At 39.6% G+C, this 23,403-nt stretch overlaps 1 protein-coding gene and 1 pseudogene across 1 annotated transcript in view; both read right to left on the bottom strand.

Moving 5' to 3' along the window:
* Nucleotides 1-6,325: 6,325 nt before the first annotated feature.
* On the bottom strand, nucleotides 6,326-12,919 carry LOC122015515 (annotated as a pseudogene).
* Nucleotides 12,920-13,856: 937 nt separating this feature from the next.
* LOC122014271 (CSC1-like protein At4g02900) overlaps nucleotides 13,857-23,403 on the bottom strand; it is a 69,782-nt gene continuing 60,235 nt past the window's right edge. Inside the window, exons 8-14 of the mRNA XM_042570460.1 lie at nucleotides 17,751-17,870; nucleotides 17,580-17,660; nucleotides 16,872-17,212; nucleotides 16,367-16,612; nucleotides 15,255-15,579; nucleotides 14,749-14,979; nucleotides 13,857-14,639 (exon numbers count right to left, since the gene is read on the bottom strand). Coding sequence (XP_042426394.1) covers nucleotides 14,406-14,639; nucleotides 14,749-14,979; nucleotides 15,255-15,579; nucleotides 16,367-16,612; nucleotides 16,872-17,212; nucleotides 17,580-17,660; nucleotides 17,751-17,870 — 1,578 coding nt within the window. The 3' untranslated portion in view covers nucleotides 13,857-14,405. The remainder of the gene's footprint in view (nucleotides 14,640-14,748; nucleotides 14,980-15,254; nucleotides 15,580-16,366; nucleotides 16,613-16,871; nucleotides 17,213-17,579; nucleotides 17,661-17,750; nucleotides 17,871-23,403) is intronic.

Here is a 23,403-nt window from a genome sequence, read left to right on the forward strand (position 1 = left end):
CTCTGGTGTTTCTGCTCTTCTGCCTCTGATTCGTCCGAGGAGTCGTCCCACGTTGCTTTGAGGGCCTTCTTTTTGGTTGGCTTCGGTTTGTCGAACTTCAGTCTTGGGCATTCGTTCTTGTAGTGCCTCTTTTTGTTGCATCTGAAGCACGTCACGTTCTTTTGTTCCGAGGGAGAACTGATCTTTTGAAGGTCCTTCTTGCTGAAGCTTCTTTTTCTCCTGGTGAACATTTTTCTTACCAGGTTCACCAGGTGTTCTTCGTCTTCGGTATCTTGATCAGAATCTTCTTCAGGTTCAGGCTTGTTCTTCTTTTCTTTGGATAAGCCTGCAAATAAAGCAATACCTTTCTCGGCTCCAGCATTAGTTTGTTCATGTAATTCTAACTCACAAAAAAGCTCGTCTAATTTTAACTTAGATAAATTTTTCAAAATTTTGTAGGCATCTACGATTGATGCCCATAAGCTATTACGAGGAAAAGCATTTAGTGCGTACCTTATTAAATCTCTGTTTTCCATCTGGTGGCCTATTGCGTGGAGTCCGTTGAGGACGTCCTTGATTCTTGCATGCAGTTGACTTGCCGTTTCCCCTTCCTGCATTTTTATATTAAATATTTTATTTAAAAGTAGGTCTCTTTTTGTTACCTTCGCGTCGCTTGTTCCTTCGTGTAACTCGATCAGTTTGTCCCACAATTCTTTAGCATTCTGATGTGGTCCGACGCGATTCAGCTCTTCTCGTGTTAGGCCGCAATGTAGCGTGTTGATTGCCTTGTTTTCTGTTGATGTCTTTTTCCTCATGTCCGGAGTCCACTGTTCTGGGTCTAGTGGATTTCCGGAGTTGTCGACTGGAGTTCGGTACGCCTTTATAACGCTGAACCATTGATCGTAGTCTATCTTTAGGTACACCTCCATTCTTTTCTTCCAGTACGAGAAGTCATCCCTGTTGAATAGGGGAGGACGTACTGTGCTAAAGCCTTCTAGTTGAGACATTCTGCACACAAGTAAACAAGGAAAAAATATTCCAAGACTTGGTCTTGGATTAGCAGTGCGGAAAAAGATTATAGCAGTATCTAAATTAGTGTTGCACCAATATAGATTTAATTGCGACGATAAAAAAATTCCCAAATTAATAATAATAATATCATATTAGAATTAAGCGTGAAAAAAAGGGAAAAAAAATATTTTCACCCCCTGTCTGATTGGTGGCTGCACCAAATCAGGGCGGTACCTGCTCTGATACCACTTGTTGGATCGTGAAACGTCGATAGAGGGGGGGGGTGAATATCGATTCGAAAAATAACGAGTATAAAAGAGTTAAGTGCAGCGGAAATAAAACAGCTTAGACAGATGAACACGATGTTTTTTACTTCGTTCGAAGCCTGTGACGACTCCTACTCGAAGGCCCGTACTCCTTGAGTACTTTCGTTAGGCAATCACTAGCAGTTCAAATATTATTACAATTTAAAGTACAGAAATGCTAATGAAACTAAAACAAATACCGATAAGAATTAAAGACGAGGAAAAGAGCGTATTGTCGGATCTTCGTTAGCGTCGCAGGAGCGCAGAGCAGTAGAGCAAGCAGTCTAAGAGTTCTGAGTTGATTCTGATCTCTGCCTCCGCCCCATCTTTTATATGAAGCTTGGGGCACCCTGGATCCCTTCCAGGCGCCCTGGTGAGACGTGGCAAGTCCAACCAGCGAGCTCCAAGTGGCGACGCACGGTCAGGATAATTTTTGCCTCCAGGGCGCCTGGGTGCCTCCAGGGCGCCTGGGTGCCTCCCGGGCGCCCGGATCCCCTCTGGGCGCCCGGACCACCTTTTTCCAGCGAACAACTTTCCTGCAAAACAAGGTTAGTCCGAGACAAATAGATCCTGTGAAATAAAGTGTTGGCACAGTTTATGAGTTTAGTATAAGAAGTATGACTTAGCAAAACAGAGTATGACCTAGATTCCGTCTTTCCGAGACCGGAATCTAGTCACGATCTCGACTTAGATATCCGAAATGGATCTAAGCCGGATCGACGCCTAATGTTCCCTTCCCGGGAACGCGTCCTCGCAGTCACTCCCCTCCAGTGACTTACCTTACTTACCTGCCAGACGTCCGGTCAGCCCTTCGACCCGTCTGGACTTCTCGCCAGCTATCCGGTCAGCCCATCGACCTAGCTGGACTTCTCGCCAAGCGTCCGGTCAACCCGTCGACCCGCTTGGACTTCTCGCCAGCTATCCGGTCAGCCCTTCGACCTAGCTGGGCTTCGTGCCAGACATCTGGTCAGCCCGTCGACCTGTCTGGACTTTTCCTGCACACTCGATCAGAGTGTTTAGACAACAACAAGCCAACTTAACATGATTTGTCATTCATCAAAACCTGGGTTAAATCGTTAGTGCAAACCGCACCAACAAGCTCTTCCTTCCGGCCCGCTTTCAGGTCGGATGCAATGAATGTGGTGGCCTCGGTCGGCTCATCTGGATCTGCACCTCCTCTTTTTCTTCATAAACTAAAGTCGGAGGCTTTTCATTTATGGTGTTTACCTCTAGGTGCGGCGCTTTCCGAGCGGACCTCGATTCTGCTCGGATCATCTCCGCATAGCATCGCGAGGCAGCCAGCTGATCTCCCCGGACTTCTCCCACCTCGTCCTCCACGGGGAATTTAATCTTTTGACAAAAAGTGGAGACGACTGCCCGGAACTCATTGAGAGTCGGTCACCCCAGTATCACATTATAGGCGGAGGGGACATCGACCACAATGAAGTTTGTGGTCCGCGTCTTCCGCAGCGGCTCCTCTCCTAGCGAGATGGCCAACCTGGTTTGCCCGACCGGCAGAACCTCATTGCTAGTAAATCCGTACAGTGAGGTTGTCATGTGCAGCAACTCGACTCGATCAATTTACAGTTGATCAAACGCATTCTTAAAAATAATGTTGACCGAGCTACCTGTATCAATGAATATGCGGTGAATAGTATAATTTGCTATTACCGCTCGGATGATGAGTGCGTCATCATGCGGTACTTCAACTCCTTCAAGGTCTCTGGGCCCGAAGCCGATCTCAAGGCCCTATGCCCGCTCCTGACTGCAGCCTACTGCATGGATCCTTAGCTGCCGAGTGTGTGACTTTCTGGCCCGGTTTGAGTCACCGCCTATTGGTCCACCAGCAATGATGCTAATCTCGCCCCAAGCAGTGTTGCTCCTGTTTTCTTCCTCCCGAGCGGACGGTCTCATTCACTCCTGCGAGACTCGGGGATTGACTCTCTGCTGATGATGATGTTGTCGTTCGGGGGACTCCCTAGCCATCAGTCGCCCGGTACTCTGGTGTCGATGGCGTCGATCAAGCGAAGGTGATCGGCGTCGATAGCTTCTCGACGCCGGGTGAACAATCGGGCCGAGACTCCGACAATCGCGGGTGTTGTGGGTTGCTGATTGGTGAAGCGAACAAAACATGAGAGTCCATATCTTTCCTTTTTGCTTGGGTCGATCGGCTGCCACATGTTGGACAGCGTGCGACCTTGTTTCCTGATGAGGGCGCGTTCCCTCAGCGCGAGGTCCTCTTGGCGGTTGATGGCTGGCCGGCAACCTCCGCTCAGCCGGAGCTGAAGGCTCGGGCGGGGCTTCTTTCCTCCTGGCCGCCTGAGCTTCTTCCACGTTGATATATTCGTTTGCCTTCCTCAGCATGTGGTCGTAGTCGTGGGGCAGCTTTCAGATGAGCGAGCGGAAGAAATCCCCGTCGACTAAGCCCTGAGTGAAGGCATGCATCATTGTCTCGGATGAGATCGTAGGGATATCCATGGCTGCTTGGTTGAAACGCTAGATGTAGGCTCAGAGGGTCTCTCTCGACCCTTGCTTCATAGAAAATAAGCTGACACTGGTCTTCTGATAGCGTCGACTGCTGGCGAAGTGGTGGAGGAATGTCGTTTGGAAATCTTTGAATCTCCGAATTGGCCCGTCCGGCAGTCTTCAAAACCAACACTAGGGCGAGCCGGACAGCGTGGTAAGGAAGACTCGGCACTTAACCCCGTTAGTATATTGGTGGAGAGTAACGACATTGTCGAACTTACCGAGATGGTCGTCCGGGTCGGTTACGCCGTTGTACTCCCCGATAGCTAGTGGGGCGTAGTGCCTCGGGAGCGGGTCCTGCAAGATTGCTTCGGAAAATTGGCGATTAATCCGCTCAGGAGATGACTCGGTCTGAGGTGCCTTGCCCTTTTTAACAACCCGGGCGAGGGCTTCATCAGATGACCCTTGGTTGGCTTGAGCTAACTCGGACGGAGTTTGGGACAGGGCCCGATGGAACGGAATAGGGGTGGGCGGCGCATCTCCTGGTGTGCCAGTCTGGCCTTTATTCTGTGCCCAAGTGGAGTATTGCACCGGTCGATCTTCTTGGGTCGCTCGGCCGCCCAATGCCGAGGTCGCCTGCTGCGCCATCCGCTCGGCTAACACTTTTTGCTGTTGCTGCTCCACTATTTTTGCTGCTCTTGCCTCGATAAGAGCATCGAGCTCCTCTTGAGAGAGCGTCACGACGTGCGTTCGTCCAGCTCCTTCCATCTTCACCGCTCGGATTCAGGTGTGTTCCCACATACGGCGCCAATTTGATCCTGTCCAAGAGTCGAGTCGACGGACGCTGGGGACGTGGCGCTCTATGCTGTCTTCGGATGACCTCCAAGATGACGTGGACCTCCGGCAAACCTGCAGCAAAGCCGAGCTGGGAAGGGGTTCCCGGCGACGACCCTCCGACGTTCAAGTCAGGCAACGACGAAATGAAGTAGAAGCAGAGTAACGAGACTGTAGCTACAGTGAAGAATCGCGCATACCTCCGTTGAAGTCTAGGGTTCCTTATATAGGATCCCGGGGAGGCGCGTGCACGCTCGTCGAGGTTTGCACGCTTCCCAAAGCATGCCTCAAAATGGACGTGTCAGAAAAGTGTGTTTGACGCCATACCGCAACCGTCCGAGCATATCTCCGACATGACAGTAGAAACTTCCACCGTATGATCTTCTGTCCGGTCTGATCGCCGACCATGCCATCTGTCGGCGGCGCATGTCTCGAGAAGGATATCGCCAGCTGTCCATTTTGTCATCTTCTCTCTTGCCCGTTACTAGACCGAGCGGGAGAGCCGCTCGGTCGCATACTCGGGCGGGCATGCAGCCCTAGTTGTTCGGTAGCTCGGCCGAGCAGACATGTCGCTCGACGCATTGGCTCTTTTATACGAGAACCCCTGAGCATCATAAACCCGACCTGTGATCGAACTGTCTTCGCGGCGGCCTGGGCGCTATCGCGGCCGATCGACGAGGTGACCTTCCCGCTCGGCAAGATCATTAGGCTGACCATCTTGACTTTGACTTCCACGTACCATTGACCACTGTACGGCCGGACCCTCTCCTTCACCTCCGGATTAATATGAAAAATGGAAATTTTACTATTCTTTTTATAATAAAAATTTCCTATAATTCTTTTATGATCTTATATTATAAATCATATAACTCTCTACTACTCTATCATTAATTACAAATTTCATTTTCAAAAGGAAAAATAGATTTAAATTTTTAATACTGTTCGTGAATTACAAATCTCAATCCTCCTTTTCTAATGATTCATTTTTTTTTATTGCGATTTTCTAATTTTACAAACCTAAATGGAAATGCCATGAGAGAATATTTTCTTCTAACTTTACTGAAAATTGAACCTTACCTATTTCTATAAATTTATGATGTTGATTAACTCGACTAAAAACAGGACTAATTAATAATGACTAATGAGTGCGTCAATAAAAAAGATGTTGTATCCACGAGGGTTGAGCACTAGTAGCACAATGCGATGGCAACATGTAAAGTAAAGTAGTTGGCGATTAACATCATTTTGACAATGAGATTTTTTTTATTTCTAATATTTTATATTTTGTATTCTATGGTTTTAATTTTTTATAGTATTAAAATAATATTTTTTTTAAAAAAACCTATAACTTTAATAAAAGTAGGTTGTCATATCTATATTTTTAAATAAATTTATGACTTTGGTAAGGGACATGAATTTAGATATTGTAGAATTTTTTTTAGTGAATGATAAATTTGATATATTACACTGCTTAAATCATCTATTACAAGCACTTTCGGATTATCATAATAATCGATGAAAATTTTTTATAAAATCAGATTAATCATCCTCAATATTAATTGATATGAAGGATTGAATCCTCGAGAAAAAAAAAACATATGGATCAAGATTTCATTCTTTTTGATTTGACTCCTGCTGCATCCAAATTGTTTTTAAAATCAAAAAGGACAAAATGGAGTGGAATGTGAAACCAAATTATTTTCTTAATGAGCTAATTGCACTCACTCAAATCGGCTTAAAAAATCAATCATAAACAGAATTAATTACAATTACCACTCAATCCAATATGAGCACCCCAATCAAATAACCAACAGAATATACTTAGAAAAAAAAACCCATAAAACAGGATTTGTGTACGTTATGAAGCTGGTGAGTTAGTCTGTCTTTGAGTTTGATCCGCGATCAACTTCAAACTAGTATACATCCTGGTACAGAAATCAGCAAACTCCAACAAAGCTCTGAATAGCTCAGGCAAATGCGTCTTGAGACTAGTAACAGACGTCTCCCTCACCTGCTTCAACAGCTTCCGGTGGGCTTCAACTTCTCCGTCAAGTGTAGTTTTGAGAGACTGAACAGCTGATCTCCTCTCCTCCACCTGGTCCATCTTGGTTGCCCCTGCCGCACTCTCGGGTGCACCCACTGATGATACCCTCATCTTATGTGCATACCTCTGGTACCACTCTTCAAAAACTCGATTTTTCCTCAAATACTCCCTGTGAACCTCCTCGCTTTTTCTTTCTGCTTGATCTCCTCATCCTGAAGGGTCAGGATTGTGCTTATGACAGCTGAAAAGCCTTGGATAGCATTGGCGGCGAGCTCAAGCGGGATTTTCTCCAGATGATCATGCCAGTCATGCAGGAAAGGCTGAATCGGTGGTTTCTGTGGAGATGACTCTTTGTCTTTCAAGCCAGTTTCAATTGGGATGATGCTCAACTTCAACCAACTATTAAGAGCAGTCACATACTCTTTCTGATGAGTAACAAGTTTACGGAAGTTACTATGCCACGCTTTGACGATCTGGTGAAGCTGCAATGTGCGACTATATTGTTGTTCACTTGACTCCTTGGGAACATTTGAAACGTCAAGGGCTTTAAGGTCCATAACTATCTTCATCTGGGTACTGTGATGCATCAGCATGGCCTGCCACATCTTGGCCATCCTGAAAATCAAAGATGGTATTATATTAATTAGTGATGTCAGCAGAAACATATACCAATAAAAAAAAGTAGCTGGGACATACTACGTTAACAATAATAAAATAATATTACTGTTCTTATGGGCATTGAGTTGAATCACCTTCTACATTATATGCTTCTTAGAACACAGATGAGCATTATGCACTTGTGATGATGCATGAAACCTCAAGAAACCACCCAGGCATCATATAAGTTCAAAAGGCACACATCCGAGACACGGTGCGATGGTAAGAGATAGGACGAAGTCCCATATAATGGCAAAAAGATTGGACGAATTTCCATATAACGGGGGTTTAAATCTCTTGCAGGACATATCATATGCACATAGTGTGTCATCCGTCAGGACCCATGCTTCTCAGATTTACCTGATGGTTTGCAGAAAACTTCTATAGGACAGACCGGTCCCTCATTTCTCTACTATATAAGTTCAAAAGGCTAAACACAAGCTGCCTATGTGGCGCTTGAAGTGGTGTGCATTTGCTTGGAGCCAGGCTGGTTTTTGTGCACAGCCATATTAACGCAAGAAAGCCAAACCAAAAAAAAAAAAACATGCCGACCCTGGCGAGTTTCCAATATCATGCATTGTATATTTTAATCAATATAAACATAATCATAAATTTCAAAACCTCACATTACCATGCCATTCGTGAGGCAAAGAGAAGAATTTTAGTATCTTAAGAACAATAGTTAGAAAATAGATATTAAATGGAGCATTAATCTAGTTGAACATATGTTCGACATACACGGAATAATAGATGATGATGCTTCAGGAAATTACACTTTAAAAAACAAAACAAAAAAACCATACCCATCAACAAGATCCACAAGTTTTGGGTAAAGTTGTTTATCACGTATACGCTCGATTTCTGACACAGTTGAATCCACCGACTGCAAGTCGACTATGAGTTTAGTTTGTAAATGGCTAACTGCTGCTTTAGTTCTTTCCAGTGTTTCTGTTCTGGCACCATGTTTCTTTTGCCGATCAAGCAAATCAGCCTTTCTCTGATATTCAATTTTCATAAGCTCACCTGCCTGTCTTACATGAACTCAGTTTAGTTAATGTATAAACAAGGCAACAATTGTAAAAACTAAAATCCAGAAAGACAATAGAAAACAATCAGGATTAAAAAAGCTTGACTGCATAATAGTAAAGGAAATTGAACATGAGTTGTAGAAATTAGTATATTTTTATACAGTGCAGTCTTTGGCAGGGTTCCTTAATAAGTAGAAGATTCTCTGATTACCAGTATTTCATATCCCAAATTCTTTTGTCATCATTATTCTATTGTGTGAGGATGGCAGAATGCAAACAAAGCCATATATGATTTATCATAAATAAGTTGAATGGATAAGATGATTGGCAATATAGGAAATATGAAATCACAAAATTCATGGACATAAACTCATGAATTTAAATTGATGGTGTCGCGTCCAGTATTTTGCAAGAACCACTGAGTGCTTGAGATGTTTGTGGAAATTGCTTGATTATGATTAAGTGGATGTGGTGGATTGTGGACTCCCCTAAAAATTACACTGGACCTATCAAAGTGTACAGATTCTAGAGAAAATTTTAATTGTTAAATGAAGATTATCTGATCAGTGATAGATGTATGTATAATCTTTTACGTTACATGTCTAGTATTCTTTTGACTATTCAAAAGAAGCCACAGGTAACGTTTCATAGTTCAAGCAAACTATAAGGATATTGTTGAATTTGAGTAAAGGCAATATTGTGTTGCATCTGTAGCTAGCTGTATGCATAGGACTCAAATGCAGAAATCCTAGGCCTAAATACTAATGTGAGACTAAACCCACCACATCAATAATCTATTTACCCCTCTCAAGCTGAAGCATAGTAATTATGTATGCCCAACTTGTCACATGAACTAGAAATATAGACCAAGACATGGCCACAAGAAAATAAATTCATATATAGTGAAACAAAATTTGAGTTAACGAAACATGCAACCTTGGAATAGCAACGTTTTGGAATAGTTGATGGAGCATGCAAGCGATGAATTCTTTGGTCTTGGATCAGTCAATACGTTGATTGGAGAGAGGATAAAAAGAGAAAGGATGAAGTGAGATCTGAACGCAAGTCTCTTGAGTGAGCTTGTCTCTGAAGCAACCATACAGCAATATACAATTGATCGAGGGAAAATAATATACTAAAGGATCCTTGAGAGAAAATGGCAAGCACAGCTCGACCCATTGCTTAACTTATCAAAATGAGAACGAGATATTTTTCTTATTTTAGGTCTTCAGTGGGCTTTATGCAGACAATCAAAAGATTAAGGCGATAGGACAAGAAATACTGATGGCAAGACTGGACGGTGTAGAGACAAGAAAACCTTAGAAGGAGAAGAGATTGATGTCGATGCGCTAAAAGAAGGAAGAAAGGAAACTTGTCATGTTTGCTGGTATTGAAATAGAAAGCCATAGATCTGGAGTTGGAAAAGGGCAGAAACCAAAGGCATCAACCATAGAGAAGCAATATCTGTTTTGGCTCAGGCAATTGAACAGTTAGTCTGTGAAAGATCCATGAGCAAGCAGTGACTCAAGAGGAATAGTGCTGGAGATGAATCATAAGCAAGGAGGAAGGTAACCCTAGAGTGATGAATGTGACAAACTCAGTGTTTTTGTGAAGAAGAGGAATAACCCACATAGGAGACAACGAGGAAATAAAAGATCCAGTAACTAGCATCTGTAAGAAGATGTAGACTTATAGTCTTCATGCCGGCAAAGCAAGCTCATCTCCAGCAGTTTCTTATCATGAACAAGATCTGATTGCAAGCACCAAAAGCTGCTGTTCAACTGAGCTTTGTGGCAAGGAAGAAAAGGTGAAGATAAATACCAAAAGTCCAAGTGGCAGGAGCAGATCTGGCGTCGAGCATTTGATCTGGCACTATAGATTATCACTAAAGGGGATTTCTCAAGGCCCCTCCATGCTGAACAAAGAGGACAACGTGGTGAAACAGCCTCTCAATCACATCAGGCTAGATTGGTGGCTGAAAGAGCAGAAAGGTGAGGCTGATGGCCGCTGGATTTAACAATTCAAAGAGGTCTAGGAAGAATGCAAATCGTAGGGAGTGGACGCCTCTTACAAGCTTGTGGCTACAGGGAGGTGGATCATGTGGAAAACAATAGGTCAGAGCTCGCACATGATATCAGTCGGGGGAGTCGCGTGGATGGCAATACCCACAGTGCTGCTTCATGCGAGAGCAGTGGAGCAGGGAGGAATCTATGTTTAAGGGGAGGAAAAGGACCGAGAGATTAGGGGAGACTACTAACAGTGACGACAATCTCCCTCAAAGGGAAATACCACAATGAAAAACCTAATCCTAACAGGGATGCTCTGGTACCATTTTGAATTTGAGGAAACGAACTGTGTTGCATCGCATATGTTGTATGGGGATTATAGCATGGACTCAAGTAAAACTCAAGTTAAAACCTTGACCTAAAAAATCAATGTGGGGTAAACTCACTGCACCAATAACCGATTGCCTAATATTCTTAACTGGATGTAACAGAACAATACTTTTCTAGAATGAAGAAAGTTCAGACAAATGGAATAAAACAAATTAAGTGGACTAAGTTTCTTATTGGCTCTATAAATAGTATATGCATTTTATCAAAATAACTTGGCAGTGCATCACAACCAGAAGTCTGTAGATGAATCATTTTCATACATGAAGGGACAAATTTCAACATCCAGAGAAGCTTCAAAACAATCATTTTATAAAATTCTCATGCCCTGCATTCAGAAATCTTCATGACAGTGCAGCATTTGAAATTAACAGACAACCAAATCTGTAGCACAATTAATCTTTCTCGAAAAATGAAAACCCTGAGGCAAAACAAAAAAAATAAATCAAATATGAGAAAGAAACTGGGTGATCTGAAGCACCTAAACTCATAATCTACGTAGACAAGATGTATAGTGAATTAGTTGAAATACTAGTCATTGAACAACAAAGAAATTAGCTTCATGTCTTTTGATGAAATCCACAATGTTCAATTATAGTTATATATGCACCTTAACTTCATCATATAACTTTTTCTCCCATGCCAAAATCTTATCCAACACAGTTGCATGAGTCTCCAATTCATCATCATCATCATCATCATCATCATCCTTATTTCTTTCTGTCCAAGAAACACCTTTAAAGGATCTATTCCATGTGATAACACGCATGATCCTGGCAGCATGATCCATGTGACCTACGAAACAGTTGGCCATCATATATCACAACAGAAAAACAGGGAACTACAATATGCCACTCAAGGGGCATCATGCATCAAAGGAGGTTTAACAATACCAATGGAGAGACTAGACCTTAGCTGAGAATATGTGGTCTACCTGACTACCTCTATCTTTAATTGTATTATGTTAACACTGTCCAAACATATCCTCTGATCATCCAATGCCAAACAAAATATTCTACAACTATATGCAGTTTGTAGTTTGTAGACCTCAAACGGTATTTTTAAACACAAAAACATTAACATAAATATCCAGTCCTCTATCTCTAAACCTATCACAAAAAGTGAGGTTCAATTCAATTCTATTATTCATTAATCCATTCCAAACATAGGAATTGAATTCAATTCCTGCCAGAATTCAATTCCTAATGAAATTCAATTCAATTCCTTTACTTAAGTTGTTTCCAAACAGGGTAGAGTTAATTCACAAAAGCAATTAAGTACCTCTGCTGTCTGCAAAATTAGAGTGGTAATGCATTCTTGTCGCCTCGAGCATCTTTAACACATCGTGTGTACTCTCTGACGCCTTCAGAAAATGGTCATCGAGATCCATAAGAATCTTCGAGAGATTAACGCTTGGGCGAGTTGCCGGTACTATCTTCCCCCTCTTGGCATCCAGCGTTGATGCAGATTGAGCCTGCTGATGGTGCACGTTTCTGCCCTGCTTCAGCTTTTTTGGAACCTTTGGTGGCAGCGGAGGCTCGATGACAACCTTCTCCGACGTCACAGCATCACCATCAAGGTGATCCACAGTGGGCGGCGGTGGAACTGGTGTGTTAATCTTCTCATATGGAGCATCAGCTCTGGTGGCTCGATGACGCCGTTTGAGTCGAGTACCACGCTCTTCTTCTTCGTCCTCCTCCTCCTCGTCGGCCTCCTCTTCCCCCTCGTCGTCGTCCTCGCTGATGGTGGGTTCCGGCTTGATCTTGGAAGGGAACTTATTAGGAAGGTCGGGCATGCTTATGGAGCGCTGGAGGGATGCTGCGGAAAATTCTGAAGGCCGTGGGGGAGGCAGTAAGTCGGCATCGCTGGGTGGCTGGATCGGCGCGACGTAGGCGGAAGCTTCCACACCAACGGAGGATGAATAGGAAGAAGGTAGGTTAGGGTCGTAGGGTTCTCCCTGTCCGAACTCTGCGAGGGCTGCGCCGGTGTTCTTAAGTTCGACGGCGTAAGCGGAATGGGCGGCAGCGAAGGCGTTTCGTGCGGACACCGCCGACTTCATCCATTGCCGGCGCTCGTTGCATCGCACCACGGCCTCCTCGTTCTCGATCCGAGACTGCGCGCATCCCATGGCAGTAGTAGTGGCCTCACTTCACCTTCTTCCTCGCCTCGTCGCTAAGAATTAAAGCATATGCCAAAAATAGAAAGCGGGCACTCTGATGGACGAGTAGTTCCGTAGTGGATTTTTGTGCAAAACATCAAAAAAATTAAAATAAAAACGAAATTAAAAGTTTAAATTCTTTTTTTTTTCACCGAAAGTGTGTTAATGTAGACGTAACATTAGACACCAATTAGCAAAACAATTTTTTGTTTTTCATCAAAACCGGCTCTATCTCATTAAAGGATAAAGCTCCAGATCCTGGAAAAGACTATTTTTAAAATTTAAATCTCTGACCTGCATCAAAGGCTCCCCTTCACCCGCACTATCTAATTGAGATTGAAAAATAGCTAAATAATCTTGTGCTCCCTCATATATCAAAATTTCAAGTACAACATTTGCTAAATAAAATAATAATAATATTTTGTTATATACAAGAGTTTCTGTTAATAATTAAAATATATTTTGGTATGAAAGACATTATTTTATTAACAATAATTATAACGTTTTGATCCATCTGTAAAATCAATAATTATAACGTTTTGATCCATCTGTAAAATCATGTTTTGATCCATCTGTAAAGTCATGTTTTGGTAAACTGTCCAAGATATAGATTTGTTATATTAAGGATCCCACGAATATAAAAGAATATAAAGAGAGAGATATATATAAGTATAAACGTCAAACATATGATGAACTAAACTTCAAATTATCAATTTCTAAAAATTACTTTTTAAAAAAATTTTATAGATGAATGCTTTTAAAAAGAGTCATTACTCTCCGGAAGTCTACACTCCAACAAGTCAAAAACCACTACTGTTTCCTTTTAATAAAGTTTCAGATAAGCACAGCTTACCATAACTTATATTGTAGTTTCTGAAAATAAATTGAAAGGAAATATTTTGTTAGGCTTTAACAATGAATAACGGAGATAAATTTGTGGATGCTGATTTTCACAGTGGCCAAGTGTAAAAATGTTCTAAATTTAGTATGATTTCGTATTTTTATTTTGATAACAGTGTATTTTCCACTTAGGATTAGACGTTAAACTTCTACTAACAATATCTATTAACAGTACCGTCATACAAATGCAAACCTGGAGTACTTTTAACTCGGAGTCTTAAATTTAACTGGCTTATCAGTAGACCCAATGACTGTTGATAATAAGCATCATCTGCTACTATATCACAGTCTTAACGTAACCACCATCGTCAGACCAAGGCCATCCATAGTTGAACCATCATCACGCATGATATCTATCCTCCTATCTTTTTACTGCTCTGTGGGTCCTTATTATGATATGCTTCTGGACTTTCATTCACCTCTCCAAAATCAAAGGAAACAAAAATGCACTATAAGTTTGATAAAAAGCTAGTTTATCCAAACATGTACAACTTCTCTCTGTCATCCTGAATCTCCATGTAGGGTTTGAATTTAAGCATCAATGCCATTGTTGAATAGAGACGGTGGACCGAAGGATTCCGAACAAGCTCATATGGACCTCTGGGCAGAGAGAATATGTAGGATGACAAGTCAGACATCACAATCAGAACCTATCTCCGAATTGTATTTGCTGTCTTTGGGTGTGCTCCTATATGAAGTCCGTTTTGTAGGCACCAGTAGATTGTTTTCTTCTTCATCAATTGCCAATGGGCGTTCAATATCTTCTCTGTGAAAATCAGGGTGCACATATGCATCTTGAAGGTAAGCTCTCAAATTTAGGAGTGGTTCTGTTGCCCGTTCTAGTGTGTCCTTCACCATTGCATCCTACAAACACATAAATTATTGCATTAGACAATGTTTTTTCGGTTCATTTCAAAAAGAAATAAACTCCTATTTGTTTTTTTTCAATCAAAGTGGCTATGTCTGAAAAAACCTGCAAAGGAAACTTGACAAATGCAGGCTCAAATCGGGTCTTGCAATATATGTGGAACCATATTGTCAACAGAGGAAGAACAAGTATAGGAATGGTGAGGGAGCCATCCTTGGTGCTCATCAAGCCCATAAGTAGAAGTTGTGAGATGATCATTGCAATAATCACTCGTTTAACGACATCTGGCCAGAATGCTGCAGCACTTTCATATTGCTGGTTGTATACATTTATGATCTTGGAGCATATCACACAGAACGTCAGGAAAAAATGAACAAGTGATATGCATATAGTAAACAATATTTCTAAAATGAACGGCATCTCAATTCCAGATTCAGAAAAAAAAAATTGTGTCGATACAAGGAAAATAGGAGCAACAGGCAAACTTTAACTGGAATTCGTAAACTGATGTCATGGAATACAGGTAGATGAGTGAAAAGTTCTCAAATTATCCTGGTCAAAATATCATCATAAAAGTAAAGAAGATAACTATAAGACACTGAACGGTATACCTGATGGCGAAATACCACATATGCTAGGCCGAAGAACACAAGTAGGAAGGGAAGAAAAATTGGAGCCACAACAAAATATACGAACCCAAGCAAGAAGTATAGTTGTATCCTTGGTTCTGAAGAAGCAAATTCTAAACATCCTGGATCCATAGCCTGTTCACGATCTTGGTCAGTTTTAACAATGAATGTGTTCTTCAGATGAAAAACAATTAATGGTTTGAGTCGAAGTATTTCTGCAGCAACACTAGCCCATCCGTCAACCATTATATATGTGATGAAAAATGTTGCTTTCATTGGAATGGACATCCCAACAGTTTTTGGAATTCTGTTTTTTTTAATGAAAAAAAAAATATATATCAAACTTACAATGTGAAAAAAGAAATTAAATCGTCAATCATTTTGAGTAAAGCTTGCAAAGACTAACAAATGGGAAGAAAGTAACTGTTTTCCCAAGTGGGTTTCAAGAATGTATTCAGCCAAAAGAAAATTAAATTATATATATATACAGATTTGATATGGTGCTCACCTCCTTGTGCATGATTCATACGTAACTTTGAGCACTTCCGAGTGCCTAGATCACTTGGGGCGCCCCGCGTGGGCTAACCCTCTCAGTCGGGCACGGGAGTCAGATACAAGAGGTGAGCACCATATCACTACCATATATATATATATATATATATATATATGTTTTAGATCTTGCATCAGATAATATCTATATATTTTAAATTTAGCATGCAGAATGAAATCCGTTATTTAACTGATCTACGGTCATTTAAAGGATCCCACATTAAATGTCTAAAACAAAAGAATTTTTTGTCAACCTATTCTAGGAAAGGAGATGTATATGTGGTCAGGTAATATATAAAATAGAACAATACTCGATCGATTTGACACAGTTTCCATGTTTCTCATATGTTAACATCAAGCAAGGCAAGGAAGAAAAGTACAATATAGAAACAATTCAATTTTCAGATAAAAAAAATCCTATTATATTAATGATCTAATTGTGTGAGCATCCATGACATGCATAAATCACTTCTGTTTCTAAGTAACTAAAAATAGGAAAATCTAAACATGTACAAGATAATAAGTAAAGCAAAATTTTCACATACGCATCAGCTGATTGGTGGAGGAAACTATCTAGTTGTTGGAATGCTGTTCCAGTAATAACACTCCCAAGAAATACATTAACCAGAATGAAAAGATAGTACTTAGAAGCAGATCTCCTGTCCAATGATGATAGGGATATATAACCTTCTATCTTGGACATCGTCATGAGAATTGTGGGTAGAAGAATAAGAAATATCTTTAATGCAATGCCCGGTAGAATACCTTGTATAAACGACTTAGTGAGTTCCCTGCAATGGGATTTGACAATTCAAGATTAGACATTGTGTACAAACATATATAAAACAAAAATTAATTATGCTTTGTTTTAAGATTTGAAAAATGGCCTACAAATGCAAGGAGATTAAGAATCATGTAAATGTACAAGAGAGTAATTCTGGGGAGGTCCTTTTGTGTCCTCACAATTTCCTATACAAATAATTTTGACAAAAAATGAAATGTCTCATTACAAAGATGAATGTTAAAAAGAAGAGAACAATACAAACTTACCATTCCATTACAGGCCTTAAAAACGGCATGACCTTCTCAATTCCCTCAATATTGGCTAGAGACTGAACAAATGCAATTGGGATCATGAAGAAAAAGGTAAGAAAGAAAAGTGCAACAGCCATAAGGAACCTCCTAATTGTGAGCTCCACAAAAGGGATGGAAAGATTGGACCAATAAACATCACGTGGCTCAGGAGCCCAATCTGTTAACCACAAAGTTGGATTACTTGATTGCTGTGTTTGAGCACAAACTGCTGCCCCCCATCTGCTTTTGAAGGAGACAAAAGCTACTGGCATTAGAGCGGCAGGATCACTGATTATCCTTTCTCGTTCTGCTGCTTCCTTTATCAAATAAAGGTAGCTATTATGAAGAATTAATTTTAAGTAAACAATGAACAACCCCTAGGCAAACCATTTCTAAGGGGCAAGTAACAAATGCAGCATTATTTTTTCTAGTTTCCAGGATTTGTTTTGAGATTATGTAATTGACACTAATTGATTCCATCATGTAAACTAGAAACAAAATCAAACTAAGGAATTCAACTAAAGCTACCTTTGGGTATATATATAGTACATTGGAGAGATGCTTAAAACAGTCAAAGAACCTTATATGAAAAAAATGTAACTTTCATTATGAATACTGCAAGAAACAATATTTATATCATGATTATTGTTTCTTAAGAAAATCTGAAGAATACTAAATGCTTACTTCCTTCCGTAGCTTCTCTATCTCAGCCTTATAGTAGTCAATCGCATCCACAGTCTTTCCCAGTATACCAAAAAGCCCTGTCTATGAAAAATATAGCAGGCCAATATATAAAATGTTGTTAATGTCAGTCATGTTAAGAAGAGAGGCTTCATGCATCATCATTACATGTACCTTTGTAGTTGGTCTTTTGTTGGGATTTCGAATAGACTTGTTTTCATAATAAACAAACCAGTTCTCCAAGCTTTTCCTATTCTCCACCAATTTTGCAAGTTCATTAGTATTGTATACCACCTATCACCATTAGAAAGAAGCATCATATGGGGTTAATGGATTCATGAAAATCTTTCATTCTGCATATTATGTATAAAAAACAAAGAACCATGCTCCAACATATAACTTTGGTGATTTTCTTAATGTATGGACTTTTCATTTTCAAAACACAATAGAATATTATTAGCTCAAGGAAAATTATTGCCAGAGTAACAAGCATACATTTTTGCAGGTCTTTTCAAATCACAGAAAACATGTCTCCATTATATGAATGTTTTAACATTTTAGGCTACTCCACCAAATTAGTCCACAAAGGGATGCAGTAGAGGATTAGGCACTTAGGAAATCAAGGCTAACCATTTTTCAAAGCAATTGCATAAGACATTTATGCAGTTGGGGAAACTTGAGACTACCTATTTTGGCACAATTGTTACACTGGCTTAATCAACCTCTATCTTGTTAAAGTCATACCCAAGTTTATACCAGTTTCATTTAAAAATAAACAAGCATAATCTATCAAATGCTTAGATTGGTTAGGGAACTAAATAAAGACATTAGAGCTTAATTATAAATAACTATGCATTATAAGGACCAAAGTATACTACAACAACAAGCCTTATCCCACTAGGTGGGATCAGGTATATGGATCCTTTTACACCATTGAACTTTATCCCTTACTATATCATCATTTATATTTAAAAATCTTCTTTGGTCTTCCTCTTCCTCGTTTGATATGTATAATTATCACAGTTTCACATCGCCTAATTGGAGCATCTATTGATCGTCTACATACATATTCATATCATCTTAAACATGTCTCCCGAATTTTTCCTGAATAGGTGCAACTTTGACTTCCTCTCTAATATTTTCATTTCTTATCTTATCCATCCTTGTATATCCATACATCCACCTTAACATCCTCATCTTTATAACTCTCATCTTCTACTCATATGCTCAAGTCATAGCCTAACATTCAACTCCATATAATATAACAGGTCTAACCACTCTTTTGTAAAACTTTCCTTTTAGTCTTAGAGATACTTTACGATCGCAAAGAACACCTGACGCTCTCCTTCATTTCAACTATCCTGCTTGTATTCTATGTAAGACATCTCTCACAATCCCTATTCTTTTGCAAAATGATCATAAATACTTAAAGCTCTCGTCATCTTTTTTTTATCAATTATCTCATTACGTCTAATTTTACTAAATTTAAATTTCATATATTTTGTCTTTACTCTACTAAGTCTAAAATCTTTCACTTCTAGCGTTTCCCACCATGATTTGAGTTTAACATTTACACCTTCACGTGCCTCATCTACCAAAATAAGGCTAAAATATAGATTGCATAAATATTACGTTTAAGTAAAGGGGACTACTGAGGGTGAGATTTAATCCACATAATTTCACCATTTCGTGGTACTAGAGCCAAATCGATCCTTATAACTTATTCTCTCAGCATTGAGATTTCTTGTCAATCATCATCTCAAGCATCATCTTCCCCGCATAGAAAATGCCCATGAGACGACAACCTCGACTCCTTAGCCTCCCATTAGACCATCTCACTTCCTCCTTGACACTATTCTTCTTCCTAATCTACTTCTTCCTGATATGGTTAGCTATCAAAAACAGAATCTCTCTGTTCTGCCTTTTCCTCAAAGAGACTGCTTCCTTCTAGTCCATGGGATTCTGATATGCTTCTGGTTGTGGTTTTCAATGCTAGATAGCAACACCGAGCAAATAAATTCTTCATCTTATTGCTACTGTTGCTACACTTTTGGCCAGCATAAGGATAATCTTCACTAACTTGCCCAAGATTCTCAGTGATCGTTAACTAGTTTTCAAGTATTTTTGGATTTCTAGCCCACCTGCAATGCATCTATCCTTTATCTAGTTGAACATACTAACCGCTTTTGTCTATTGCAGCAAACGACCTAAGAAACCAACTGTATTGAGTTGCCTTCAATTCCAAAATATCAGATTGCTCAACAATATCAGAGCTTATTCAGTCTATTGCTTCATTCAACCCTTTAGGTTTTATGATTGTTACCCTAGAGAATCTTAGTGAGAATAGTTATGCTTCATGAGCTACAGTGGTTCGAGTTTGATTCATAGGCTAACTTGAATTGGAACACGTCATCACCTGGACTGCCAAGATTTCTAATTCCACCAAAGCCTCATTGGAGCATATTGATGCTCAATTGCTTTCACTTCTTTGGCAACAAATTGATCAAAACCTCACAAGCATCTTCCAATATTTCTTCTCTTGCTTGGAGAGTTGAACATGGGCTAGGTCTCCAAACAGGGGTGATAACTATCTATGTGATTGGCAGCAATCTGACATAGAGATGATGACCACACACACACATATATATTGGATAGTCCTAAGTTGCTATTGCTGATATTTGAGCTATCTTCTTGATTACATTTGTTGTTAAGGTTATACACATTTCAACACATTATTATATTACTTCATATAGTTCATCATGAGTTGGAGACTGTAAAGATTTAAATCTTGAAAGGCCAAAAAACAATTAAAATCTTGAGAGGCACTTACATTCCACCTCAATTATGTTTTTATATGAAGATGCAGAGGGTGTTCATCACATTTGGGCCATCATTTGAACCATTAGTGAAAATATCTACTTTCGTTATACAGTTGACATTTTAAGGATCTCATACTGATGGAGGTAGCTAGTGGAGCCATGGAAGTTATATTTGGTGGATAGGAAAATCCCAAATATACTTATTATAAGAAATATAGATATGCTAAGAACACTTGTTAATCCCTCTATTATAGTAGTCAAATGTTTGGACCAAATTGTAAATTTATAAAATTTATGGACTAAATTGCAAAGTTGCCAATTAAAACTAGAACACTATTTCTCCTCCCCACTATGTGCATGCCAGCTTTTTTTTCCAGGTTTTTGTTTATTCTTCCTGTCCCCTTCACCGCAAACACTGCCTTCTTCCCTTTTATTTTTATTCTGTCTCTCACCACAACAGTGTCGTGTCATTGCTCAGTTGTCACTACCACCGCCCTACCATCGTTGCCAAGCGGCCCTTGGAACCACTGTTGGTGGTTGCTGCAAGTGCATAAGGCATTGATCTATGTGAAACAAATCATGCTGTTGATATGTAACGATACTTTCTTTCCTTGGCGAAACACAAGATCTAGACCCAATCATTTAGGGTAGGCTTTCTCTTATATTATTGAAACTTTCAAGGGCCCTAATTGTGATTCATAGGAAAATTTGGACCTTTTGCAAATTGACCATTAAATAACTACCATCCCACTTCTCTTCTCTTCACGTAGATACCTAGCTTGTTGCCATTTTGCTCCAGGCTTTGTTGGGACTTCCCAGCAGGGAGAGAAAGAGCAACAAGTGAACCTCCACAGTCGACAGCGAAATCACCGCCATTGCATGTGCCGCTATGTGGTGTCATCACCATCGTAGCTTGCGGCATTGATTCATGTGCTACACACTAACAAGCTGCACACTGCCACTGCCACCAATGCTACATATTGTCGTTGTGGTCGTTGCTACGCACCATTATCACTGTTGCAATAGTCCCACGACGTTGTAGTTTTGCGACATTTCCATTCCACATCGCTTTCTATTAGAGTTCCCAACAAAGGTAATCCTCAAACGAGGACCTCTTAACCAGAACAACTTTGAACCTTTTAACTAATCAGGTGGATTTTTTTTTCTTGATTCACTATAGAAATTACCTTATGCATGATTAATTGGATAAAATAGATGATATAGACTATCTATGATTTTTAGTTTAGCATAAATGAATTAGTTATGATCCTTATTACACTTGATGCCTGAGAAATTTCTCCTAAATTGCTTAACTTTATATTATAGTCTATTCCCTATTGAGACTTACCAATTAGACTACCACAAGATAATTCTAAATTATAAGAAAATTTATGGAAACATAGGGAAGTCCCTTTAAAGAATTAGAACTACCATGGAAATTATGGTAAATTGAATTAAACAATCAATTATGCTAAACTAGCCAAATGACGGATGAATCATATAAGAGAGCATCAACTCTACTCTTCAAAGGAGTCAATTATGCAACTTGGGCATCATGGAGCTTCAACTCAATGCTTTATAAGAGGGCATGACTATTTATGTTAGAATAGAAATATAATAATTCTCATAATTACAAAGGATTAGCTCCGCACGCAACAAGCACTCTCAAGTCCTTTTGCGTGTTTTTAAGCTTCGACCATATTACAGGAGATATCACTAACAGGGTGGATTTTAGATCATTCACTCTATTCTTATATGAGGTGCATTTCGGGTGGATTGAGGATCGTTCGACCTGTATATATATGCATACACATGATGTATTTCATACAAGTGGATTATGGGGCATTCACTCTTATATAAGATGTATCGTTCTCTGGTTTATAAGTTGTTCGCCCTTATGTTACATTTATATATGATGTAATTTATATTGGGTGGATTATGAGTCATTCACCCCAAGTATATACGATACATCTATCGGGTGAATTGCGAGTTGGTCGGCTTATATATATTTATATATGTTTAGGATGCACTTGGTCATTCATCTCTATATATTAGGCATCTTTTATTGAGCAAATTATGAGTCATTTGCCCTTATATAATTTAAAAGGGCATGTAAGTGTAAAACAAGAAACACGAGAAAAAAATGAAACCGTCTAAGAAAATTTGTGTTAACCGAACAATGAGATTAAATCGATAGAGAATGATAACCTTAATTACTTATTATTCGTTGGTTATCATTCTGCCATTACATTCATTAGGAGACAACTCGAGTCATCCCTATGCTACATTAGTGTAGAGAGGGTTCGATAAATTAATTGAGTTTGAAATCGTAATACGACACAATTATCAGCGCCCTTTTGATTTTTTTTAAAAGAGGCACTCATTTGATGATTTGCATAATTTAGGATGTCCTTTTGATTATTGCCCTAGTTTTATTCTCTTGTACAATATTGTCATATTTAACCAAAAAAAATGATATTATCACCTCTAGTGATGAGCAATATGCAGCTGAAAAAAAATAACTTTTTAAACACATTCAAATCAAGGATTTGAATGACCTAAGTTATTGTCATGGTACAAAGGTGGGCAAGGAGAGAATTTATATCACCCTTATGGTCATAGAAACATATTTGAAACTGATGTTTATGACAGAAGACATCATTAACTAATCTAGAAATGTATAAAAGATTGGTGGAAAAACTAGACTACCTTGTAGTTATAATACCGAACTTCTTTTGCTGTGAGCATGATTATAATTTCCTGAGCCATGTCATGATTATTTAAAGATATCCTTGAAAATCCAATAGTACTTGATGGATGAAAAGAATGCCCAAGAAAAATGTCTTTTGAACCATAACCAAAGTCACTTTTAGATGGTGGGATATACTGAAGTTACCTAGACAAGCTTTCTCATGGACAATATCAACAATGAATGACCAAGTTGAGACATGCTACTACAAAGTGAAGTATAGGGTTATGACCCTAGCTATGTATAAACTTATTTGATT

Source organism: Zingiber officinale, chromosome 8B, assembly GCF_018446385.1.
Source record: "Zingiber officinale cultivar Zhangliang chromosome 8B, Zo_v1.1, whole genome shotgun sequence".
Lineage (NCBI taxonomy): Eukaryota > Viridiplantae > Streptophyta > Magnoliopsida > Zingiberales > Zingiberaceae > Zingiber > Zingiber officinale.